The sequence below is a fragment of the Physcomitrium patens genome, chromosome 4 (assembly GCF_059467195.1).
Source record: "Physcomitrium patens ecotype Gransden chromosome 4, ASM5946719v1, whole genome shotgun sequence".
Taxonomy (NCBI): Eukaryota; Viridiplantae; Streptophyta; class Bryopsida; order Funariales; family Funariaceae; genus Physcomitrium; species Physcomitrium patens.
The window spans coordinates 13,354,109-13,376,092 of NC_143413.1; the positions used below are offsets into that span (position 1 = coordinate 13,354,109).

Genomic DNA, 21,984 nt, shown 5'->3' on the forward strand with positions numbered 1-21,984 from the left:
ATGAAAAAAGCGCTGGAGATGGATGGAGTCCAGATCTGATAACGAAGTGACCTATGAGATTCAGTTGAAACGCTTCGCATACATGTGCGCGAGTTGCGTATCCTTGTCGACCACGTCCCTCGCCAGTTTCGCGTCGCAGATAATTTTGCCTCTTCCTAGGCTCACTGCACTGAACGTGATCTTCACCTTTTCGGACTTATCTTGTTGCGATCATTGCGACGGACCCATGTAATCGGATCTTCTAATTTGTGCGTATGTAGACAAGTGAGTTTCTTCCTCATCTTTTAAATCCAGAACTGAACTGCATCCTACTTTCATGTGATGCGCTACGCAGCATTGTTAGCTGTGCTTTCATTGGTGGCAGGAACCTGCATTTCGAGTATCATATTTGAAAGATTGGTCATGAGGTGTCTATCGAAATAGCTCTGCATTGTACCAGAAAAAGGAGTTGTGATATTGTTCTTCGTTTTGTTGCACTGCACTGTGCCATTTGCAAGCCACAATTTCCTAAAACCCTTCTTCTGTGTCATTCGATCAATTTCAGGGTCACTGTTTACTGTCTTCAGAGGTCTGATTAGCGCAAATTACTCGTCCTTTACTCGTAGTATGATTCCAGATTCGGCACTTGAGCACTAAGGCAATTATTACCTGTTAGGTTTCAAATTTCTTACTTTTCTCTTAAATGCGTCAATGATCAGTATGACACTCGAATGCAGGCTATCTCATTTTGGAATTCCATATAACATGCTGCATGTGCTTAACTACACCACAAGCGAAGCTCTAGTCAGGGTTTCGGGAGATGCCTACGGCTTTGTCAGTCAAGATTGGATTAACAATTCCCCTGGAAGCAGTTCCTGGGATGCACCACTTCAGGTCCACCTTCTGTTGAAACGTTTGCGCAAGGAAGGGACTCCAGGGCGAGGCATGGGCCGTTAGCCCTAACATAAAACCGATACTTTTTGCAATGGCGGGGGACAGCGAAACACAGGAGCTATGCGTCAACTGTGGTATGCCACCATGCAAGCGAGATGATAGCATCCCCATCACGCTACTCTTCTCTAAAGCAACCAGGCAAGTGTTGTGTGTGGAAGCCGGGAAAGACTTTGTGGACACGCTGATTGGGTTTCTTACCCTACCTGTTGGTCGCATCATAAAATTTCTTGAAGGAGCCTCCATGATTCATAGGCCAGAGTGCAAAGTTGCGCCTCGGCCTTCGACTACCGTTACATTCCCTCCCGGTTGTCCCTACTCTCCAGCCCCTAGAAAAGGAAAGACAGACTCTGGTGAGCATTTCGCCATGAGTTCCATCTCCAACATTTTACAGAGCGTAGCAAAGCTGGATGATAAGGAGATGATGGTGGAGAAGAATTGTTTGGTTGATCCGAAGCCAGCTACGCCGTTCGGAGCTGGCAAGCTTCTGGATTCGCAGAGCTTCATTAGCTCTGACGAGTCAACACAAGGTTCGGAAGTTGCAAATTACTATGGTTGTGGGAATGTTTGCTGTTTCCTCACTTCAAATTCAGCCACTAAGTGCCCCAAGCACAAAAAGAAAATGAACATTCCGTTCAAGATTGTGGAGAGAAATGTGGCCTCTCAGAGTGACGCTATTGAAGGGAGTGACGAAATCCCTCAGGTTAGGCTATGGATATTTTGCTCTTATGTATCATCGCAGATGCCATGGAGAGAATTTATTTTCCGTTCTCTCCATGGCATTTGCGATGCTTGCTAATATTAGTAAAATTATTTTCCAACAAACTCGAAACCAAGCATCACTTGCAAGAATATTGTACCACTGGTGGGATTTGGAAATGCTCTTAGTCGAGAGCGCTGCTATAGAGGTGTCGTGCTGCTTTGCTGTCAATTGTGACGGGTCTAAAAGCTGACAGATTTACAGAACTCTAATTGGGCAGGAGCAGCCAGATACCGAGTCAGTTCATGTTGGTACTAGACTACAGCGTGCACGGCAATGTGCCTCGCAGAGTTGTGGTTCGCCCCGCCTCGCCCCGTCTACCAAGCTTCAGCGCTCTCCAAGTAGAGCTCAAAATAGGCTATCTCTGACAGAGAAACCTGTAGTTTCTGCATTTGACTCTGTTCGAGTGACGAGGGGAAGTCGCGACATGCAGCTGGCATTTTCTACCGCTCCACGAGCTCGTTCTATCGTATGTACTTCGCTGCAAGGGTCCTCGGATCCTGCATCCTTTACATTCCCTTCATTTTTGCATAGGCATACATACATACAAAGTTGGTTGTGGTCATTGCGGGATGAGTTTATCGCTTTAAAGCTTGGCCATATGAAGTTGTGCTTGGCAGAACTTCAGAGGAGGATACGTGAGGGAAGGCACCAAGTATATGGTCACCAACACTCTTGAAATATACGCAAGCTCTGAGGCAATCAAGGCCCTTATTACCCTTCAGATTATTCGGTCTGAACGAGTTGGTGACTTGGACACCATGCCAGTGAAGGTCGTGATAGCCGAGGTGATTACCTTCTTTGTCTCCTTTGTCTCCTTTGACCGAGCTGAGAATATTTTACGAAACAATATCGTTCTTGTTAGTGAATACTTGCTGATGGGATTCATTACAGATCTTAGAGCTGTTGAAATTCTCCTTTACTTCCACAAATGTGCTAAACGACGTGTTCGGCAAGTACTGCACCGATCCTAAAATCGTTGGTTAGTTCTACACAAGCCTTCCCTCAATCAGTGTGCAAAGTATTTTGTCAGTGTGGTATTACAAGAGGAGTTGAACATTGTAAGCGAATATCAGAATAGGAGAAATTGGATGCTTGATGTTAATGCCCTGTGTTTGAGCTTGCCGTTTGCCAATGTACAGTCCATGAAGAAAAGAAGGACGCTTTTTTCCCTCAGTGTATTGACAAGCCTTGCTGCCAGTGTTCTCGTATGGGGACTCCTATGTTGGCCAATAGACCATTTTAACTAGGAACAACCAACAGTAGCGAGTTTTCCAAGGCAGGTTATAAAACTGGATCAGGAGCTAAGAGAAGCACATCTCTTGGCGGTCTCACCATCGAACTGTATGAAAACAATTTCTGCTAGAAGGTTAAGGTTTTCGAGCATTCAGGAATGAAGATGAGGTTGCAGAACTAAAGTAACGCAAGCAGGGCTTGGAGCACCGCGCTGATGAGTTTCAGGGCTGAATAGCTATCTGTGTGGGTGTGAATAAATGTGGACCATTCATGGCAGCATCTGGTGTGGAAACCTTTGGGAATTGCCAGTTGGGGACGAACAGCTGAGCCTTCTCTTCACACCCACCTTCGGAAGGTTCAGCCCTCTTGTGAACGATGTGTAAAAGTAGCGTCCTTGGAGCTTCATACCTTCAGCAACACTTCAGTTTCCTGCACAGAAACCCCACACTCACCATTTGAATCTCTGCATTACAAATGGTGTCGTCACAAGATTGTGGCTCTTTGACCTGAACTTGAGGTACATCTCATTCTTTCATCGTCGGTTTTGTTAGTCAACAACAACGTTAACGATTTTTTAGCTGGATCAGGAGCTAAGAGAAGCACATCTCTTGGCGGTCTCACCATCGAACTGTATGAAAACAATTTCTGCTAGAAGGTTAAGGTTTTCGAGCATTCAGGAATGAAGATGAGGTTGCAGAACTAAAGTAACGCAAGCAGGGCTTGGAGCACCGCGCTGATGAGTTTCAGGGCTGAATAGCTATCTGTGTGGGTGTGAATAAATGTGGACCATTCATGGCAGCATCTGGTGTGGAAACCTTTGGGAATTGCCAGTTGGGGACGAACAGCTGAGCCTTCTCTTCACACCCACCTTCGGAAGGTTCAGCCCTCTTGTGAACGATGTGTAAAAGTAGCGTCCTTGGAGCTTCATACCTTCAGCAACACTTCAGTTTCCTGCACAGAAACCCCACACTCACCATTTGAATCTCTGCATTACAAATGGTGTCGTCACAAGATTGTGGCTCTTTGACCTGAACTTGAGGTACATCTCATTCTTTCATCGTCGGTTTTGTTAGTCAACAACAACGTTAACGATTTTTTTCCTGCCTTTGATGAACCACCGTAATGAAACTAGTGTAACCATTGTTAGCCCAATAGGATCAAGTCTTCACCACACCATTTTCAGTGTCAGTCCTTAATTACTAGTGCTGTTCAGTGTTTGGATTACCACTTTTGGTAAAATTTCTTTCTTGAAATGTAAGTTCTTCTATTAATATTGCTATATTTATCAAATACTGATTTTTTTTTCTTTTATCTTTTGAATCAATTACCGTTTTGATGTATTCTAATCATGACCTAATTTAAGGTGTGTAGAATTAATATTTTCTAATATTTATATTTTTTATTTTGAATATTTATACAATAGGGCATTTTACACAAATCATCTTGCAAAAGATTTAGTTAAAAATTACATTTATTTCTTATTTTTCAAAATATTAAATATTATAAATCATTATTATAGTTATTATAGATAATAACTTAAAATATTGAATTTTAAAACATTGCATTACTAGTGATTATTATCTAAAATAACTCTTTCAATGGATTCCAACAAATATTATCTTGAAATTATTATATTGGATGTTCGAGCAAAAACGCTAAGCTTATGATATCTTTTTGAAAATTAACATAACAAAAAGTAGATTAACACTTCACAATCTTACAAAGAAATTTTATTGATAAACATAACAATCAGTAATTAAGAAGAGAAGAAGAGAAAAAAAAAAAAAAAAAAAAAAAAAGGTCTTAAATTGGAGAAGTCAAAATTCCACAAGTATTACCAAAAATAACAACATAATCCATTATAGCATGTACATACTAAAATAGAAATACTACTTTGATTATAATCACTTATTAGTTAAATAAAATTTATGATATTTTTTAAATAAACATTATGATTAATTTCATTTTTTAGGCATACAATACTTCAATTTATAATTATGAATTTTTTCAATGATATTTTGTAGATGATTTGATAAATTTCTTTTTATAAAATATAAATAAAATTTAGCTACTAAGGAAATTTAATTTTTTAATTTTTTATAAAAAAAATGAGCATTCTTTATATGCACCCAATGTTTATATTTATGTAGCTTTGATTTATTTTAAAGCTCTCAACAACATTTTTTTAATTTTTATTTTTTTATTGTTGATATGCTTCTAATAATATCAAAATAGAGATTATTATAAAATAAATTATTTGCTAAAATTTTGTCTTTTAATCTTATTTATTATAAATAATGTTGTTTATGCAATATTTATCTAGTTGGAAACTTACAAGTTGACATTGTAAATATAAAATGTATGTAAATATTTTGTAACATAATATCTTTGTTAAATAATAAATTTATAACCTAATAATAATTAATAATAAAATTCTAAAGTATTGTTTTAGAGTTGGTACATAATGAAAATCATACATTTCTTAAGATATTTTTCCAATCATTCTAAACTACTTAGAATTCAAATTACATAAGAGTATATTTAATGACATATTTTAAAAATGTTGATACTAATAATTTTTTTCTGAATGTTTTCATGGTTTATTTAAAAAAATATATTTTCTTGTAGAAATAAAGCAATTAAAAGGTTTTAACACCTACAAAAGTAAAATACAACTTCGCCATCATGAATCTAAAATTTCTTGTTGGTATTCTGTAGTAATAATTCATTAGACTACCATGAATTGCATGTGACTTCATTTACTATCTTTGATATTCCTTTTTGAACAAAAAAGGTTCTAGACACCTTAAGTCTTCTATTCCATATGTTTTACATTCAACACTTGACTTCTCCTTTTCTCTTTTTTTTCTTTTTTTTTCTTCTAGTCATTTGGAAAATAAACAGTTTTGGGTATTATTTAATAATTATTTTTACATACCCATATGATGGTCATTGACTTAAGTGATATTTACAGTGGATGAATGGACATCAAATAAATACTGTTGGAATTTGCTCTTGAAAAGAACCCACTGAAATATATTTGCCACATCATGTTAAACCAATGAGGTTGCAACTTCGCTGATTGTAGTCACGGAGAGAGAGAAGCAGTGGAATCTTCATAGTTTCTCCTATCAAATCAGTATAACTACTGCAATTTGTTGCCGCTAACCCACGTCTCTGCTGAAGATGTTCCAACAGCAAAACCCAGCTATGACAAAACCGTCCTCTTGTTTGCCATACCCATGAACAATGGTAAACTAGAATTCATTCTCAAGGCTAAAAAATGAAGAAAGACCCGCATGGAGCAAAAAGAAGAGAATAAAGCGTGTCAGAGATGCCAGACTCTGGGAGGTATTCGAACGCGAGAAGTAGAGTGATGAGTAATCCAAGGAGGCTTCACAGTTGGTGGGGCAGATCTGGGCTTGGGTGGGTGGTCCAAGGAGGTGAGATGACACACCCTCGCCATCAGCTTGTCCACCTGCTTCTCCAACATGAGCATCTCCTTGCAAGGCCCAGGCATCGTGTGGTCTCCATTCGATCTGATGGTTTGCTTTGTGCCCACACTAGTGGAGCTTGATCTGCTGGAATGGGACGTGACACTTGAGGCAGGGTAGCTCAAGTCTCGCAAAACACAGCTGATCCTGTGCTCCCTCTCCTTCTCGTAATTCACAAGGCTGCCGCTGTGAAATGCTGTGTCCTGGATTTCCCTCAAGGCAGTGTGGAGTCCTTGCCCCCAAATGACGTGCAATTTCCTGGGCCTGTCTCACTGGATTGTGTTGTGGAGCCTGCTCCGACTTCTCTTCCTCGCTGCTGAAGGTTTTGTATTGTGAAGGTGTCGAGGGAAGGTTCACTTGGTTGGTTGTAATCACACAGGTTTCCCCAAGTGATTTTCCGAACACTTCACTCATGACGTTGACGGATGTCAGGGATGCCCTCAGTAGTTGCAACACCTGAAAATGGGGGGGGGGGGTCATTACAATAGAGCCTCGGAGAAATCATTACTATGACTGATGAATAGTACTACTCTCATGGGAATGGAATTCAGAATTGTCTCAGTTAATAATCAAGTTTCACTGAAGGCAATGACATCACCCACAATTTCACCATCAACTGCAGAAAAGCACCCATTTTAGATAGTACATGATGATGACCTGGTTCATACTTTCCTGCCTAAAAGAGTGCTGAATAATTGCTGCCAAGTATATCGATTGTTAAAGGTGTGAAGATGCTCATGTTCTCCACATTCAGTTTCTTCAGCAAAGCCAAGGATTTGGAGCTGGGAAAGATCTCAAGATTATCAGTCACAAAATATTTGCTACCGCATTTCACATAACCATTATGTGTCTCAGTATTCGGTGACGTCTCGCTCTCATGCATTATCTTGCATTGCGTGGTTATCTTCTTCTGGTGCCGAGGGCATTTCGCTCCGCATCTGGTCAAGCAGATAATTTAAAACCTTGAATCCGCGGTGTCACACTCATGAGCTGTGGCTGTGCTCTAAATGAATTGGATTCACCAAAATAATTAAGAAATACCTTAAAGGTCATTGGGCTCTAAAGTGGAGAGTATAATCCCCTTAACTGTGTCAGGTTACCTCTTTTCAATCTAAAGTTCAAACAAATCTGCCACCCATCAATAATATAAGATGAATTTAATAGTAAGTGTTCAAGTGGAACAACAACAACTGGAACGTGCGTTGGAGAGACAAAGGCGCAATGAGAACTTGCGCCGCATAAGAAGAAACTTTGCTCAGAGTTGTTGGGCTCCGAGGTACCCTCTCTCGAACGTCTAATCTCATCCTCTGTAGCCAAGTGACCCAGCCCATGCACTGGCTTCAGATCTACGAGCATCATCTTATTGGTACAAAGAGTCTCCTCAGCTTCAAGCCTCTGGATGCTATTGAAAACATTGGCAATGCCGCCTACAGCCTTGGGGGTTATCAATGAATCTGCATCATTCCGAGGAACTTCGACATTAAATGTCTCCATTTGTAAGAGAATTCTGCGTAAATGGTCTCAACTTGCCAGCTCGATCCAGAAATCTATGCGGTGCGCGTGTAGCTCTTAAATACTTGCGCATAAGCACTTCATGCAAGAAACAGACCATCATAATCCGAGGTCGAGAAGAGAAGGTTTTAGAGAATTGCGACGCCTAAAAAGAAATTGAAGCTGCCACACAATACACGTGACTTAACAAACCCTAATTTCATGAAAACTTCAGAACCCGACACTGATTCGAATGCAGACCCAACACCGGCAGTAACAAATGAGTTGGCGATCGCAGCTGGGTTTAGAAGAAACGCTCACTGTCGGAGAGAAGCTTGATGACACGGCCAATGGGCAGGGTTAGGAACCCCAAAACCAGATCCACGAACTCTTTCCCAGCTTCCACAAACAGAATCTGCTGGCTGGTTTTGCTGTACATGAGGGTCACGAGAATGTTCTTGTCTGTGCACTGGACCATCGGCGTTCCCAATTGTGACATTCTCAGAAACGAGAAGCAAACAAGGTCACGATCCACCTGCTAATATCATAACCCCACTCTATTCACTCACGCTGCCCGTTTCCCAACGTCAAATTCATGATCAGCTCCTGCTCTACTCCCAGAGATCCTAAATATCCCAATTCCAAATCCGCTGCTATAGCTTCTAACGCATCCTGGCACCGACGACACTACAGGCGGAGGATCCCATGCATCGGGGAGAAAGCAAGAAGTGGTAGCATGTGAGAGAGAGAGAGAGAAAGAGAGGCGATGCAGAGCGGCGTGGCGGTTGAGGAGATACCGAGTAGGGTGGGTGGTGGAGCGGGGTGGAGCAAAGATGTAATGCATTACATTGACTACCTTCCATTACATTATATTACATTACATTACAGTACCGGGAGAGGCGAGAGGATCATCCTTTCCAAGGCTGGCTGGCCATGAGGCGCATCGTTCCGCCTCCCAACTGCCGCTGGTTCTACCGACTTCGGCCGACACAACTGCCAGGGGAACCTGAGAACTCCTCTGAGAACACGAGAACTGTAAAGGGAACTTGGTAACATGGGAACTGAATTGGGAACGTGAGAACGGATCTGGGAACTAGCAGCCTCTGGTTTCTCACTGGGTCGTTACTTGTGCAGTAGGGTTTGTTACTGGTTCTGGATTAAAGAGACTAAAACCCCCTTTTTTAGATTTTTATCTTACTTTTTAGAATAAGTATTATGCTGAAATTATTTAAGAAATCTATTTTTCTTATAATTTTTAAAAAATTTCCTATAGTTTGGATTCTGATGTTAGCTCATTTGTCATTGCTAGTATTTTTAAATATTGACAGTCCAGTATTAAAATCTTTAATTTTTTTCTGACATTTAAGAAATTTAGTTTTTTATTTGATTTTTTTTTTATTCTTTAGCAATGGGAAAAAAAATCATAAGTCTTGTAGTTATTTATTTATTATTTCTTTTAATATGATTCTTATCCTGCCAATATTTTATTTGTTATACCTTCACATTTTAATAATTTTTATGCTGTTTTTTTAATCTTTATTTCACAAAATTGCTAGAATGATGTGTGCAATAACTTATTTATTTTTGAGTGTTCAAGCAACAATCACTGCTAAAAATTTGAAGAAATTATAAAATAATAAAGAAGATAAAAAAAAAATACAACAAGAGAAAATATCTGTTTAAGCACACACACACACACACACACACACATATAGATATATATATATATATATATATAAGAATTACAAACCATTGTTATTCCTTTTTACAACTAATTTTAAAACTCTATTGAACTTAAATGTAAACTTCATCATTTGTTAATAAATAAGATTATATTGATGATTAAATGTCTTGAAAAAAGTATAACCAAGTCAAACATTAATAACTTTTGTAAACATAATCTAATTTTTTTCATTAAACCAAGAAAAGTTTGAAAATTATTATTATGTTTTTACTATTTTAATATTTATCTTACAAAGATAAAGACGGGAAAGGGATTTGAAAATTTTCGTAAAAAATACCAACGAAAAGGGTGATCTCATTATTTCACCCCCATTATACACAACGAAATTGATCAAGGAGTCATTCAATGATATAACTATCATAGTTTCATACTAGCAATCTTTTCTATCTCATCTTATTGAGCTTGGAGAAATTACATATTCTCCAAAAACTGCCCAGAACACCCTCATTGATTTGGCATCTTACATCACTACGTAGCATTTTAAGCAGATTAGCAAGGATAATAATAATAATAAAAAAACACCAAGCCTAATCAATTTTGTAAGATAAATATTACAATATTTCCACTAAAATTTCATCTTGCACTGTATATTTGATCAAGTGGCTCATGCAAAACTTAATGTCGCTTCTAAACCAATCCCTCACGGAAAATAGCTTCATATGACGAGTTACTTCCTGGGTAATAGAATGGTCTTCATCATAAGTCTGAGTTTAATATCCATCTCTTTGGACCTGATGAATCCATGAATATAGAATGAAAGCTAAATGTCTGTCAATCGTGATGACAAAAAAAAGTATTTATTTTGAACTAATACTGGTTTAGTGGATCTCTGGTTTAACGAGACCCAGAATGATGCGAAATTTTTCGAGTAAAACTTGACGTAATTAATGACGACCTCAACCTTGTGGTACTTATGATAATTGAGATGGTTCTGTAGTCGTTGCTTCAGCAACACCATCAGAAGCGATGGTCATTGCAGGACACAAGCAAAGAAGGTGATGCTCCAATCTGTAGTCTCAACCTTTATTTGTTTGCTTCCTCTTCTTATCTCCACTCTGCTTATTCATAGTCTCTTCCATAATGAATCATTACTAAGCAGACAGTAAACATGACAGTTAAATTTGTACTTTTGTTTTGGACATGTAGTGCTAAATTTTTTCTCGCTAACTTCGTGAATGCAATGCTAAGGCTAAAAAAGTAACGAAGGGAGAATATTACAGCTCCCCATGTGAACTTGCCTTCTGCCTAGCACCAGATGATGGGGCAGCCTTTCTAGCTGGCTTCTTGCCGTTCCACCAACTGCTAATGGTTCGCATTGCTTTGTTCACACTTTTCGACGCAGTTCGAATGGCCTTTTGAGTGCGGGCTCCGACTTCATTACTAAGTTTAGAAACAGAGTCTCCCCATGTTTTCACCAATGGTTTTTTCACCTGCGGGATTTACGTCACAAAAGTATCAACCAGAAACCTCATCACGTAACATGACATTACAGCATCCGGAACCTCAGCAATGGAATCCGGTTTATCTGCAACCTTCTACTGGCTTCCAAATTTCTTCCCTCACTACCACATACATGAGTGATCCTAAATAAAGGAATTTTAAAGTGGAACTGGTGCAGCTCAAGCCTAATGAATACGACTTTCAGGAATATTTTAAGCTTTCAAGCAACTAACAACTAGATAACACATATATACACAAATATAGGGAAGCAAGCGAGAACAGCCACAATGACCCACGTCGATGTTCAGCCTAGTTTTGTAGTAAAGTTTCTGGGCCTGCGCGCCCTCACGGCTAATTAGAAACCAGGAAGGCATGGAGAGTGTTCTATGGAGCCTATAAATCGTAAATACCTGACTCGTCTTAGCGTCAGTTTCACCCTCGTCCTCGTCCTCGTCCTCTTCCTCATCCTCGGCATCAGGGTCATCAGAGCCGCGGCCACCACCCATTAAACCGGGATTCTTTTGAAGTTCCTCCCTGGAGAACATTTTCATCGAAGGTGCTCCTGGCACGTCCTGCGCAATAGTTGGGCATAATTGGTAGAAAATTAGGCCGGGAGTTAAATGTAGCAGTTAAGGATTAGCGTTGCTCTTTAAGTCTAAGATCAAACAGTTGACAAATTGCAATAAACTCACATTGAGAGAGCGCATGAGCTTCTCCATTTCAGCTTCCTTGCCTCCTTTTGGAGTAAAAGCTTCTCCTGGTACTCTATCCTGCTCATCAACACCACATACAGTCAAAGTTTGTGAGAGAATGTAGCTAATATTATGGAACCCAAATGCGGAAAAGACTGCAATCTGAGCTATCTCAACTTTGATACAAATTGATTTGGGTGTCCTCCACTTTGGTGTGAACGTAAGGGTCCAGTATGTAGTATCCACTCAAACAAATAAGTTTATGAAGTGATCTAGTACTACCTTGGGCACACGGGGTGTTTTCCCTACACAGGCTTTACTCAAATCCTTGCAGAGCAGTTTCGTCAAGCCAGCTCGTGTTGCCCCAGCTTTGTAAAGATATTCTGCTAGATCCGTGTCATGATCTCCCATAACCTTCATTAAAACACCAGGTGTTAGAGCTTGTATCCAGCTTAGTCCAACTAGATCGGACTGCTTGCCATAAAACCGAGGAATCTTGTGTATTTACAAAAGTACCTCAGAAGAGAATGAATTGATTCCTGTCCTTCCTAGAAATTCATCAACTGGTCGCCACTAGAAAATGGAAAAAATGCGGGGAAGGAAAATTCTCAACTCAAGCATTGCGGGAAGTTACTGTGGAAAAATGGCAACTTTCTTCCGAATAATAAAAATGTAAATGTAAGAGGTTGCTAGAAAAGACGATCCCAGTACCTCTCGGCAAGCTCGTTCAATAGTTTTGCACTCTGTGTTGCAAACACCTTCCTCCTGTTGCTCTACCAGCTTCAAGACAACGACCACCAAAAATCAATACCGAAGTCAGAAAACAATCGCTCTTAGTGTAGGGTATGTACTATTCTCTACCTAGCTTTCAATAGAAACGAATTGGAAAATTAACAAGTTAGTACAGCTTTTTCTGCCACAGCAGAAATATTGTACCCTACCTGAAGCTTGTCCCCTTTCTCCACAATGTCGAGCTTCAAAATCCAGTCACTTTCTTCTTTTTTCATGTTGCAGATATTCTCCGCGACATCGATAATCTCAAGTTCCGTGATCTGCAGACAATTAAAAAAAATATTGGCATACGTATCCTGAAAACATCTTCAAGCTCACAGAGCGTGACCGGAGAGAGACTCACCAAAATAACATTCTGAACGGCATTCGACGGCCAACCAGCTATATACTTGTGCACAAGAGAGAGGTTTGTTCCAAACATGAAATAAAGCTGAATCATCAGTGACTCAAGATCTTCGGTGGTACGTATACCTTTCGAGGAGCGGCTTTCTCACGCTTATCCTTGACTTGACGCACCAATTGCTTAGCTATGACTTCACACACACTACATTTGATTAATGGGATGTCTTCCTTTCTAGCTGTAGCAACCACCTTTTTATCAGCATTTACTTGTTCCAAACCAGAAATGAACACCCCCGCTAGAAGCAGAAGCAAGATCATGGAGAATCGGCGAGAAGACATAGTTGCTAATCGCACTCCTGGCCCGATCATTCAAGTCCTGCCCTTCAAAACCTGACACGACAAAAAAGAAACACTTACATCAGGATACGCATCTCGCAGGATACCCTAAGAATTCGCAAGGTTGATAGCTTACAATCAATCAATACCACCGCAAGTTTAAAATAAAAATAAAAAAGTCTATCAAAACTCGATGGCATAATCGAGCATCAAATCAAACAGAACAAGGCTGAGAAAGCCCGCCAATGACTACTAATGTCAAATCTTTTCACTTCCATCACATTGAATCAATCATTGTTAATATAAAATGTCACGAGAACAAAACACTCAACCCTCGAGCATCATTCCGCAACTCTCCCCTAAAAAATCAGAAACGCCAGTGATAAAACCGTGACTACACCCCAGGAATTAATAAAAACACACAACCCAAAAACATCTAAATGTTAAACAACTACAGATGCTATCTACATGAACAAAATTGCTGTTCTTCCCTTCCACATAAAACAACAGGAACTAGGAAAGATAGAGCAGATCGAGGTAATGGAGCTCCGACCTCGTGAGTAGGCAAATGCGGATGCTTTGGCAACCGTAGGAGCACCGGAGAAGACTGGAAACAGACGACTTCGAAGCCAATGCCGAGATAACTCAGATGCGAGAGCAATCGCGGGAACCACTTGGGGGTTGTACCGCCATCGTCTTGTGCAAGAATACTCTAGAGCTGTGAAGAAGACGTGCTTCAATCTTGGCAAACTTATACCGGGTATCATTATCCGACATCCTCCACATGAGGGTATGTGACACCAATATCAATCCTGGTTAACGAACATTCAACTCTTACCTTGCGACGCATTTTATTGATTTCGCGTTGGGTGGGTGGTGGGAAATGTGAGCGCGGTAACTTACCAAGGACCTGGATTTCTGGTTCCCGCCTACTAAAAAGCCCTGAAGTTACTCTTGCCGCGCCATGTGTCATTCGGAACAGCTTCGCAGCCCTTCTGGCCTTCATGTACACTGTGAAATCATTTCCGACACAAGATATTGCGGAGGCTTTTCCTTTTTGAAAGAGCTTCGTCGATAGAGTTCACGATACCCATTGGATTGACCATCTTGCATACGTCCGGGCTGGTAGTCGTTTTGCATCACAACACTTCTGTGATGTTAGTTCGATTCAGAAGCATACTATGTCGGTCGAAGGACTTTTTGTATGCAGTTTAGAATGATCGGACGAAACAGTAAGGTAGGTTTTCAACTTCTGTATGTACTAGCGGCGCGATGACAGTGATCATTTGTGGTGATCAAACACAGTCATAGACGACCACCGTGGGATTAGACACATTCACAAATGAGACTGTACATGCAGTGTGACTATGTTGTCAGGGTGTCCGTCGGAAAGATAATCTAATGTGGAATTTGTATTTTTGGAACATCGTTTTGATTGTACAGTTGTTTTAGCGGCGCTATGTGGATTATTTGATTTGTAAGGGGTGCATAAGTGTTCAGTAGAGGGATAAGGTGTTCCCAACTCTGGTAATTGTTGTCACAAGTGAAGGAAAGGTACTTGTCGCTGGTTGGGAGTTTGAGCTGCTTTAAAATTGTCAGCATCAAGATTTGTTGGGTATGAAGAGGTTTGTGGTGGGGATATTCGAAGGTGAATTGCAAACCATAGAGTCTGGAGGTTTAGGAGAGGAGGTGATTTTTCTTTTTAAGTGTAAATCTTGTAGTCGAGTATGCTAAGATTGATCATTAATCCAAGGATGGACAAAGGAGTAATTCTTGAAACTTGGTGAGATTTGGGATTTCTGAACATATCAGGTTCGACATATGTCATTATCTGGGGTTCATATTTGTGGTAAAGTTACCGCGGAAAAAACCTCTTAGCGAATTGCAGTTTCTCTGTGCTGCCAACAAGAAAGGATTAGAATGGGAACTGTGACGGATTCAAAAGCAGAAGCGGACGAGCATGGAGAGAAAACAGATGGCGGGGTGGAGTCGATCGATGCGGTTCAGGGACACGGTAATCGGTTGGAATCACCTGATCTAAACAACTTCAAGCCTAATGGAAAAAATGTTGCTTATGTCTCGAGTAAGATTAGAGCTGGAGTCAAGGTAGATTGGCCAACAGATTCGATCTACCACCAAGGAACCGCAGATGGCCCGGCGGGATCTGAAGATGGGGCACAATCTCATGCAAAACGTGTCAATGCTTCACCTGGACGAATCCATATCCATCGTGGCGCAAGTGGAGGCATTCTTCGTGGTCTCAGCGGCGGTATTCATCTCCCTACTCTCCAGAGCATCACTTTCGAAATGACACGGCTTCCGGATGACGACGCAGGTCTGCAGATGCACTTTACCGAGACGAAGGAGGTCGAAACTCTGCCAGAAACCCCAAGAGGTTCTATAAGAAGAGCGATGGTAGAAGTTCCTTCAAGAAAACAATCCAAGCTGCGCAAGCACTTGACTCCTATGGGAGCCTGCAGCTTCGGATTCCGCCTCTCACAAATCGTACTTTCTCTTATCTCCATTGTGGTCATGTGCTCCAACTCCCAACGCATGCACACTCCTGAGGTAGACTTCGGCACTTTGAAATTCAACCACTTCCAGGCTTACAGGTATTATTCCACAAATCACATTTAACGGCGTGACAAACGTTGCCTCAAGTCTTTCTTGTGGATGAAATTTTTTGGAGATTTATCAGATGACCTTTGTGAAGGTCACAATGAGTCTGTGAAAGGGTCTAATTCTAATTCTAATTTCTGGAGATCCTTGAGTGACCAGCAGAACTAGCTACAGCTTAAAATGCAAATTAGTGTTTGAGGAGCAAGTCTATTCGGATTTTAATTCCACAGGGTCATTCAGGCTGCTTTGTTTTCCATCCTTCATTGTAAAGAAATTTATCTGGAGCTTCATATTTGATAAAAAAATTGACACTTGGATGCTCAGTACCTCTGAATTACACAAGTAATATGTGAAGTCTTCATTTCTGGCCACGACTAGTATTAGTTCTATCTCTTTGAATCAATGGCGTCTATTTGCGTCGACGTACCCATTGGGTTGCATTTCCTTGATTCCATGGAAGTTTTAGCATGTTGATTGGAATGCTCCGAGATTGAAAATGGTATAGAAGAGGCTAAAATTTTAGTGCAATATTGAGCAGGAGAGGGTGTTGATTCTGCGCCCATGCCGTAAAGAAGCGACCACATGAAGTTAACCCTGGTGTCTATTCTGGTGTTGCAACCATGAATGTCTCTTGTGTTGTCAAGTGGGTACTAAGTAGCATTGTGTTAATGAATTTCAAATTCTGGTATTGACGGTTTCAGGCATTTGACACTGTGGTGTAATACTGCCAGATCTCATGCTAACGCAGTCGATCTGTGCTGTGGATGCAGGTACTTGATAGCTGTAAATGTGTGTGTTATTTTCTACTCTACTCTGCAGTTTACACAGTTGATGTATATTGTGATTCTAGGCATTTCTTTCATTCCTTCTATTGTGATCAGCACGTGGACAACTTACGGATTTGATCAGGTTGGTTTTCCTGTATTGCCTTTTTCTTCTAGTTAACGGAGACTTTTTCAGACGTACATATAACTCTTGCTCAGATTTATTTCTACCTCATTCAGTTCAGTTGAAAGTGAGCGTTTCTTCATGCAGTGCTTAAGCTGGGTGTCTTTATGTGTTCGTGGTGCTTGCATGTGCAGTTATTCACTTATCTCCTTTTGTCTGCAAGCACTTCAGCAGGAACAATAGCCAACATCTCCTACAATGGAGAGATGGGTGTTTCCTTGTGCTCACGCTTTGATCTTGCTTCCTTCTGCGCTAGGGCAGATGCTGCTGTAACTTTGAGCTTCTTCACTTTTCTGGTGATGTTTTCTTCTACGGCTCTTGCCGTTTATCGCATTTGTGTGATGATGAGGGAATTTCATAGATGATTGCAGATTTTGTGAAATGATTTCATGGGGTTTTTGTAAACATATATATTCAATTAAAAGCGAGATGCTTGATATACAGAACCTTAGTGATTTAGTTCATTGTACTGCATTAAAACCCTTCTGTTAGGTTTCTTTTGAAATACTGTTGCATTTAGAATGGGTTCTATCATGTGATGGGCTTGCTTAAAGTTTGTGTTGTTTTAAATTAAATTCAACAAGAAAGCTTGTATTCCAAAAAGAAATTGATACCACTTCTTTAATTGATAGCGGAATCCAATCTTTAAGTTGGTGTTTCTTTTCAACTTGCAGACTTTGGGATGTATGTTTGAAAATTTTAATTAATTAAAGTTGAAGAGTTATGAAATTAATATAAAAATATAGAAGTCTTCATTTAGTTTCAACTAATGCAAGTCAATTTTTTTTCCACATTTATCACAAAAGTCTTTAAAAATCAAAGATAAATTAATCATAAATATTATGCTAGGAAAGTAAAGACAAAGGTGAAGAAATAAAAATATGATTAAAATGTTAATTTAAATATTTGCTACTTTAATTATTGGATAAAGTATAGAAATTTTAGCATTTTTTAAAATGATACATAGATAATTGAATCAAAAAAATCATTAAAAGATGGTTAAATATTGATAAATTTTTAATAGTTGAATATAATAAGTAGATACCTTCTTCTTCAAAGATGTTTTAAAAGGCATAATTTACATGAAGTTTTATTAACATATCAATTCATACAAACACAAAATCAAATATAATTTTAATTATAAAGATTAAAATTTTTAATATATATTTTATAAAAAAACCAAAACATAATCTTATATTAAGTTTTTATTTTATTTTTTATGAAAATATAAATTCTTATTTTTAATTTTTAAATATATTATTATTTAGAATATTATAAATTATTAATAAAATATTATCAACTTGGGAGCTGCTATCATTATTTGATTTGTTCCTCTCTAACCAAATCTTTGTTTTTAACTTCTTTCAAATAATCAATTGTCACATGCAATGGCTTGAGCAATAAATTGTTCCAAAGATTTTGCCTTGGACATTGTCAGTAACAAATCTTTGATATTATTTTTCAATCCATATCGAAATTGATAAATAAGAACTTTGTCATTCCAGTCTACATCAAAAGTGAGGTTTTGGAATTCAACAGTATATATGGTGGCTGATCGTGATCCTTGTTGTAAAGATAAGAGCTTGGTTTCTACTACTCTTTTTTGATCACTTTCTTTGAATGTGGCTGTAAACACTTTTAGGAATGAATTCAAATCATAAAGAAGTTACAAAATATTTTTTTATTAAAAGTGCAAACGAAGAGAGAGCTTTTCTTGATAGAAGTACACCTACAAATCCAACTTGAGTTAATCTATGAGAATATTGAAAAAGATGCAACCTTAGATAGAGCTTGACTTGTTACAGAAATCCTCAAAATTTTGATCTTGTTCCATCAAACTTCTTAGGCATACTAATCATTTTCCTTGTCATACTTGTAGAAGCAAAACTCCTTGGATTTGGTTGTGAGGTCGATCTATTTGCTTCTTTCAATTGCACAACTTCTTATTACACACTTTGAACTTTTTCTATAGATGTAGGTATAGTACCTCCATAATTCACGTTAAAAATATACAAGTTTTCTATTCTTAGATTGTTGACAAGTTCATGAAGATCTACAATAGTTATAAATCTATTCTCACTTCTATTGAGAGTAGCATCTATAATCTTTCCTTCCATAGACAACTCAAATTAAATCAAAAAGTTAAATTAGAAGAGGGTAATTTGCAACCTCTAATGAAAATTTCCACAAAGAAGGATAATCCACTCTCTTTAAGGAACAAATCAATGTTAGAAAATAAGATTTTTTTGTTTAAAGGTAGATAGTCTGCAACCTTCAAAATACAACAATAAAAGTAGGATAATCCACTTACTTTTAAAACAAGACAAAAAAAAAAAAAGTTAGCATTCTTGTCAAACTATGCAGGATATAAATCTCAAAGAATGAAAATCCTCAATACACTCTTGTGCCATTGAAAGGAACTAGAAAGTCACTCAAAGATGATATAATGTTGAACTAGAATGGCTATTGCCAAAAACAAAAAATCTAGGAAGTTTTGAAACAAGACTGAAGATTAGAAAAGTGTTGACAAGAATAAAGAAGGCTTTATTCTTACCTCCATTTATACTCTTAACTAAGAACTATAAAGAGATATCCTATGGGACTTCAAAAATGTGTTGACTTTGTAAGATATGTATTTTAACGTGCATAGCAAGTTTTTTATATGTGTATGACATAGATAGCTTATTTTGTAAGCTACCAACATGTGATTAATTTGTTGACCAAGTTTCTAATCTGTTAGACAACTACAAATACCTGTAAAGTCAAAGTAGTATCTATGAAGCTTCTAAAAAGCTTCTCTAGAAAGTATTATGAAATTAATCTATTTTTATTTACTTTTATCTATTTCTATCTAATCATATAGATATTTACTAGAGTACCTATGTATATCTGTGACAATTATAACTAGAGAAACTTATTTTCTAAGTCATTATTCTCTTTGGCAACCATACTCCTTATTTTGTGATTAAGTTGTTTTTTTGAACAATGTTGAATAGTGTGCTTGAATTCTCCATAATATAAGCTTGAATTCTCTATAATATAAGCCTAAACCTTCTTGCTCAATAAGCAATTTAAAATATATTGTGTCATTGTGAATAAGCTCTAATTTAGATGAATAAGCTTCCAATAAACTTAGAAGGTGTCACCATGACTTGACTTGTACCTCACTAATCAAATCTTTATTCTTAGTGTCTTTCAAAGAATCAATTATTGTACACAATGGCTTAAAGAATAAATTACTCTAATAAATCTATTTTTGATATAGTAAATAATAAATCTTTAACATTATCTTTCAATTTATATAAAAAATAATTAATAAGAGCTTTGTTATTCTAATCCATATTACAAGAACATTTTAGAATTTAAGAACATATATGGTGGTTGAACATGATCCTTATTGTAAAGATATGAATTTTGTGTCTATTATCTTTTTTCAATCACCTTTTTAAAATATAGCCATAAATACTTCTAAGAATAAATTCTTTTCTATTAAATATATAAAAAAAGAGTACTCTAAGTTAGAAGGATATATATGAATCTGACTTAAATAAATCGATTAGGATATTGAAAAAGATGCAACCTTAGATAGAGCTTCACTTGTAAAAATCCTCAAAATTTTGATTTTGTTCCATCAAACTTCTTTGGCATACTTATTCTTACCTCCTTCATACTTGTAATAATAAGGTTTCTTGGATTTGATTGAAAATTTGATTTATTTACTTTTTTTAATTGTATAAATTTTTAATGTAGTCTTTGAACTTTATTATTGATTTTTTCCATAGGCAAAGAAATAGTATATCTATAATTTATATTAAAAATATATAAAATTTCTATTCTAATAATATTGATAAGGTTATAAAGATCTATAATAGTTAAAAATCTATTTTCTAATTAATGGAGAGTAGAATTTATAATTTTTCCTTCTATTGAAAACTCAAACAAATCCACAAGTCAAATTAGAGGAGGATAATCTACAATATCTAATACTAAATAAAAATTTTCACAAATAAAGATAATTTATTCTATTTAATTTATTTTAAAAAAAAATTAGAATACTAATTTAAATATAGGTAATCTACAACCTTCAAAACACAACAATAGAAGTGAGATAATCCATTCATTTTTTAAAACAAAATAAAAACAAAAAATTAGCATTCTTATCAAATTGTTAAGGACATAAATTAGAAAACTAAAAAATCAATATACTCTTATATTATTCAAAAAGATATAAAAATCACTCAAAGATAGTATAATATTAAACTAAAATGGCTATTGTCAAAGACAAGAAGACTAGAAAGTCTTGAAACAAGACTAAAGACTAAAAAGACATTGATAAGAATGAAGAAGACTTTACTCTTGTCTCCATATATACTATTTAACTAAGAGCTACATAGTGATGTTCTATGTGACCTTCAATACATGTCTAATTTACAAGACACCTATTTTAACTTGTAAAATAATTTTTCTATATGGATGCCACATTGTTAGCTTTTACTACAAGCTACCTATATATGCGACACATGGTTAACTTATTGGCCAAGTTTTTAACCTACTAATCAACTATAAACATGTTTAATGTCAAATACATGTCTATGAAGCTTCTAAGAACTTTGACATAAGATAATATCAAATCTATCTATATTTATCTTTTATTTAATACTTCTTAAATAAATAAATATGTATGTCCATGATATTATGTTATTATTGTTAGATTTGAACTTATTAGTACTATCACTTTCTTTCCACCTCCTATACTTAATCTTCTATGTATTATTTATGAATGTGGAATTTAATATTTGGATTGAATCTTATAATATATGTATCCTATAATTTATATAGTTTGATATTGTGTTATTAGTTTTGATTTGTGATTTATGTTGAAGTTGTTGAAATTTATAAGTAAATAGATGTGGTTGATAAAGTTTGGAAGTTGTATAAATATATGATTTATAATAATATTTTGTATAGATATTAAATATAGCAAATAGGTTGCTAGATTTACATCTATCTAGTAGTTGTATTGTAGATCAATGGTTGCCTATACATAGTTCAATTTGAATATGAATTTGATTTAGTTTAGAGCTCATGGCTAATTTTAGGTATAATAAAGAAAACAATCAACTGTAATTAGATTTTGTTGTTACAAGCATTAGCCTCGTG

General features: G+C 37.1%; 4 protein-coding genes across 14 annotated transcripts; 2 read left to right on the forward strand and 2 right to left on the reverse strand.

The window, feature by feature from the left end:
* The first annotated feature begins 65 nt into the window (after positions 1-65).
* Positions 66-4,237, forward strand: LOC112281226 (uncharacterized). Of its 2 annotated transcripts, XM_073533683.2 has the most exons (6): positions 66-264; positions 717-1,633; positions 1,911-2,159; positions 2,311-2,478; positions 2,585-2,672; positions 2,833-4,237. In XM_073533683.2, exons 2-6 carry the CDS (start codon positions 965-967, stop codon positions 2,934-2,936), a joined length of 1,278 nt encoding a protein of 425 aa, XP_073389784.1. In that variant the 5' UTR covers positions 66-264; positions 717-964; the 3' UTR covers positions 2,937-4,237. The 2 variants fall into 2 exon arrangements, with proteins under 2 accessions (XP_073389784.1, XP_073389785.1); XM_073533684.2 differs by lacking the exon at positions 1,911-2,159.
* Positions 4,238-5,478: 1,241 nt separating this feature from the next.
* On the reverse strand, positions 5,479-8,852 carry LOC112281114 (uncharacterized). Of its 9 annotated transcripts, none has more exons than XM_073533687.2 (5): positions 8,233-8,852; positions 7,654-7,874; positions 7,462-7,548; positions 7,078-7,358; positions 5,479-6,876 (listed from the first exon to the last, which is right to left on the reverse strand). In XM_073533687.2, the coding sequence occupies exons 1-3, from the start codon at positions 8,408-8,410 to the stop codon at positions 7,480-7,482; spliced, it is 468 nt and encodes a 155-aa protein (XP_073389788.1). In that variant the 5' UTR covers positions 8,411-8,852; the 3' UTR covers positions 5,479-6,876; positions 7,078-7,358; positions 7,462-7,479. The 9 variants fall into 9 exon arrangements, with proteins under 9 accessions (XP_073389788.1, XP_090105962.1, XP_090105960.1 ...); XM_090249836.1 differs by having other exon boundaries at positions 7,701-7,874; positions 8,233-8,842; XM_090249834.1 differs by having other exon boundaries at positions 7,078-7,548.
* A 1,799-nt stretch (positions 8,853-10,651) lies between these two features.
* On the reverse strand, positions 10,652-13,900 carry LOC112281846 (uncharacterized). Its single transcript, XM_024518790.3, has 8 exons — positions 13,811-13,900; positions 13,051-13,311; positions 12,729-12,839; positions 12,499-12,567; positions 12,070-12,201; positions 11,788-11,865; positions 11,506-11,667; positions 10,652-11,085 (listed from the first exon to the last, which is right to left on the reverse strand). Exons 2-8 carry the CDS (start codon positions 13,288-13,290, stop codon positions 10,870-10,872), a joined length of 1,008 nt encoding a protein of 335 aa, XP_024374558.1. The 5' UTR covers positions 13,291-13,311; positions 13,811-13,900; the 3' UTR covers positions 10,652-10,869.
* A 376-nt stretch (positions 13,901-14,276) lies between these two features.
* On the forward strand, positions 14,277-17,270 carry LOC112281845 (CASP-like protein UU7). Of its 2 annotated transcripts, XM_024518789.3 has the most exons (4): positions 14,277-14,494; positions 15,070-15,869; positions 16,647-16,785; positions 16,959-17,270. In XM_024518789.3, exons 2-4 carry the CDS (start codon positions 15,178-15,180, stop codon positions 17,187-17,189), a joined length of 1,062 nt encoding a protein of 353 aa, XP_024374557.1. In that variant the 5' UTR covers positions 14,277-14,494; positions 15,070-15,177; the 3' UTR covers positions 17,190-17,270. The 2 variants fall into 2 exon arrangements, with proteins under 2 accessions (XP_024374557.1, XP_090105957.1); XM_090249831.1 differs by having other exon boundaries at positions 14,277-15,869.
* The last annotated feature ends 4,714 nt before the right edge of the window (positions 17,271-21,984 follow it).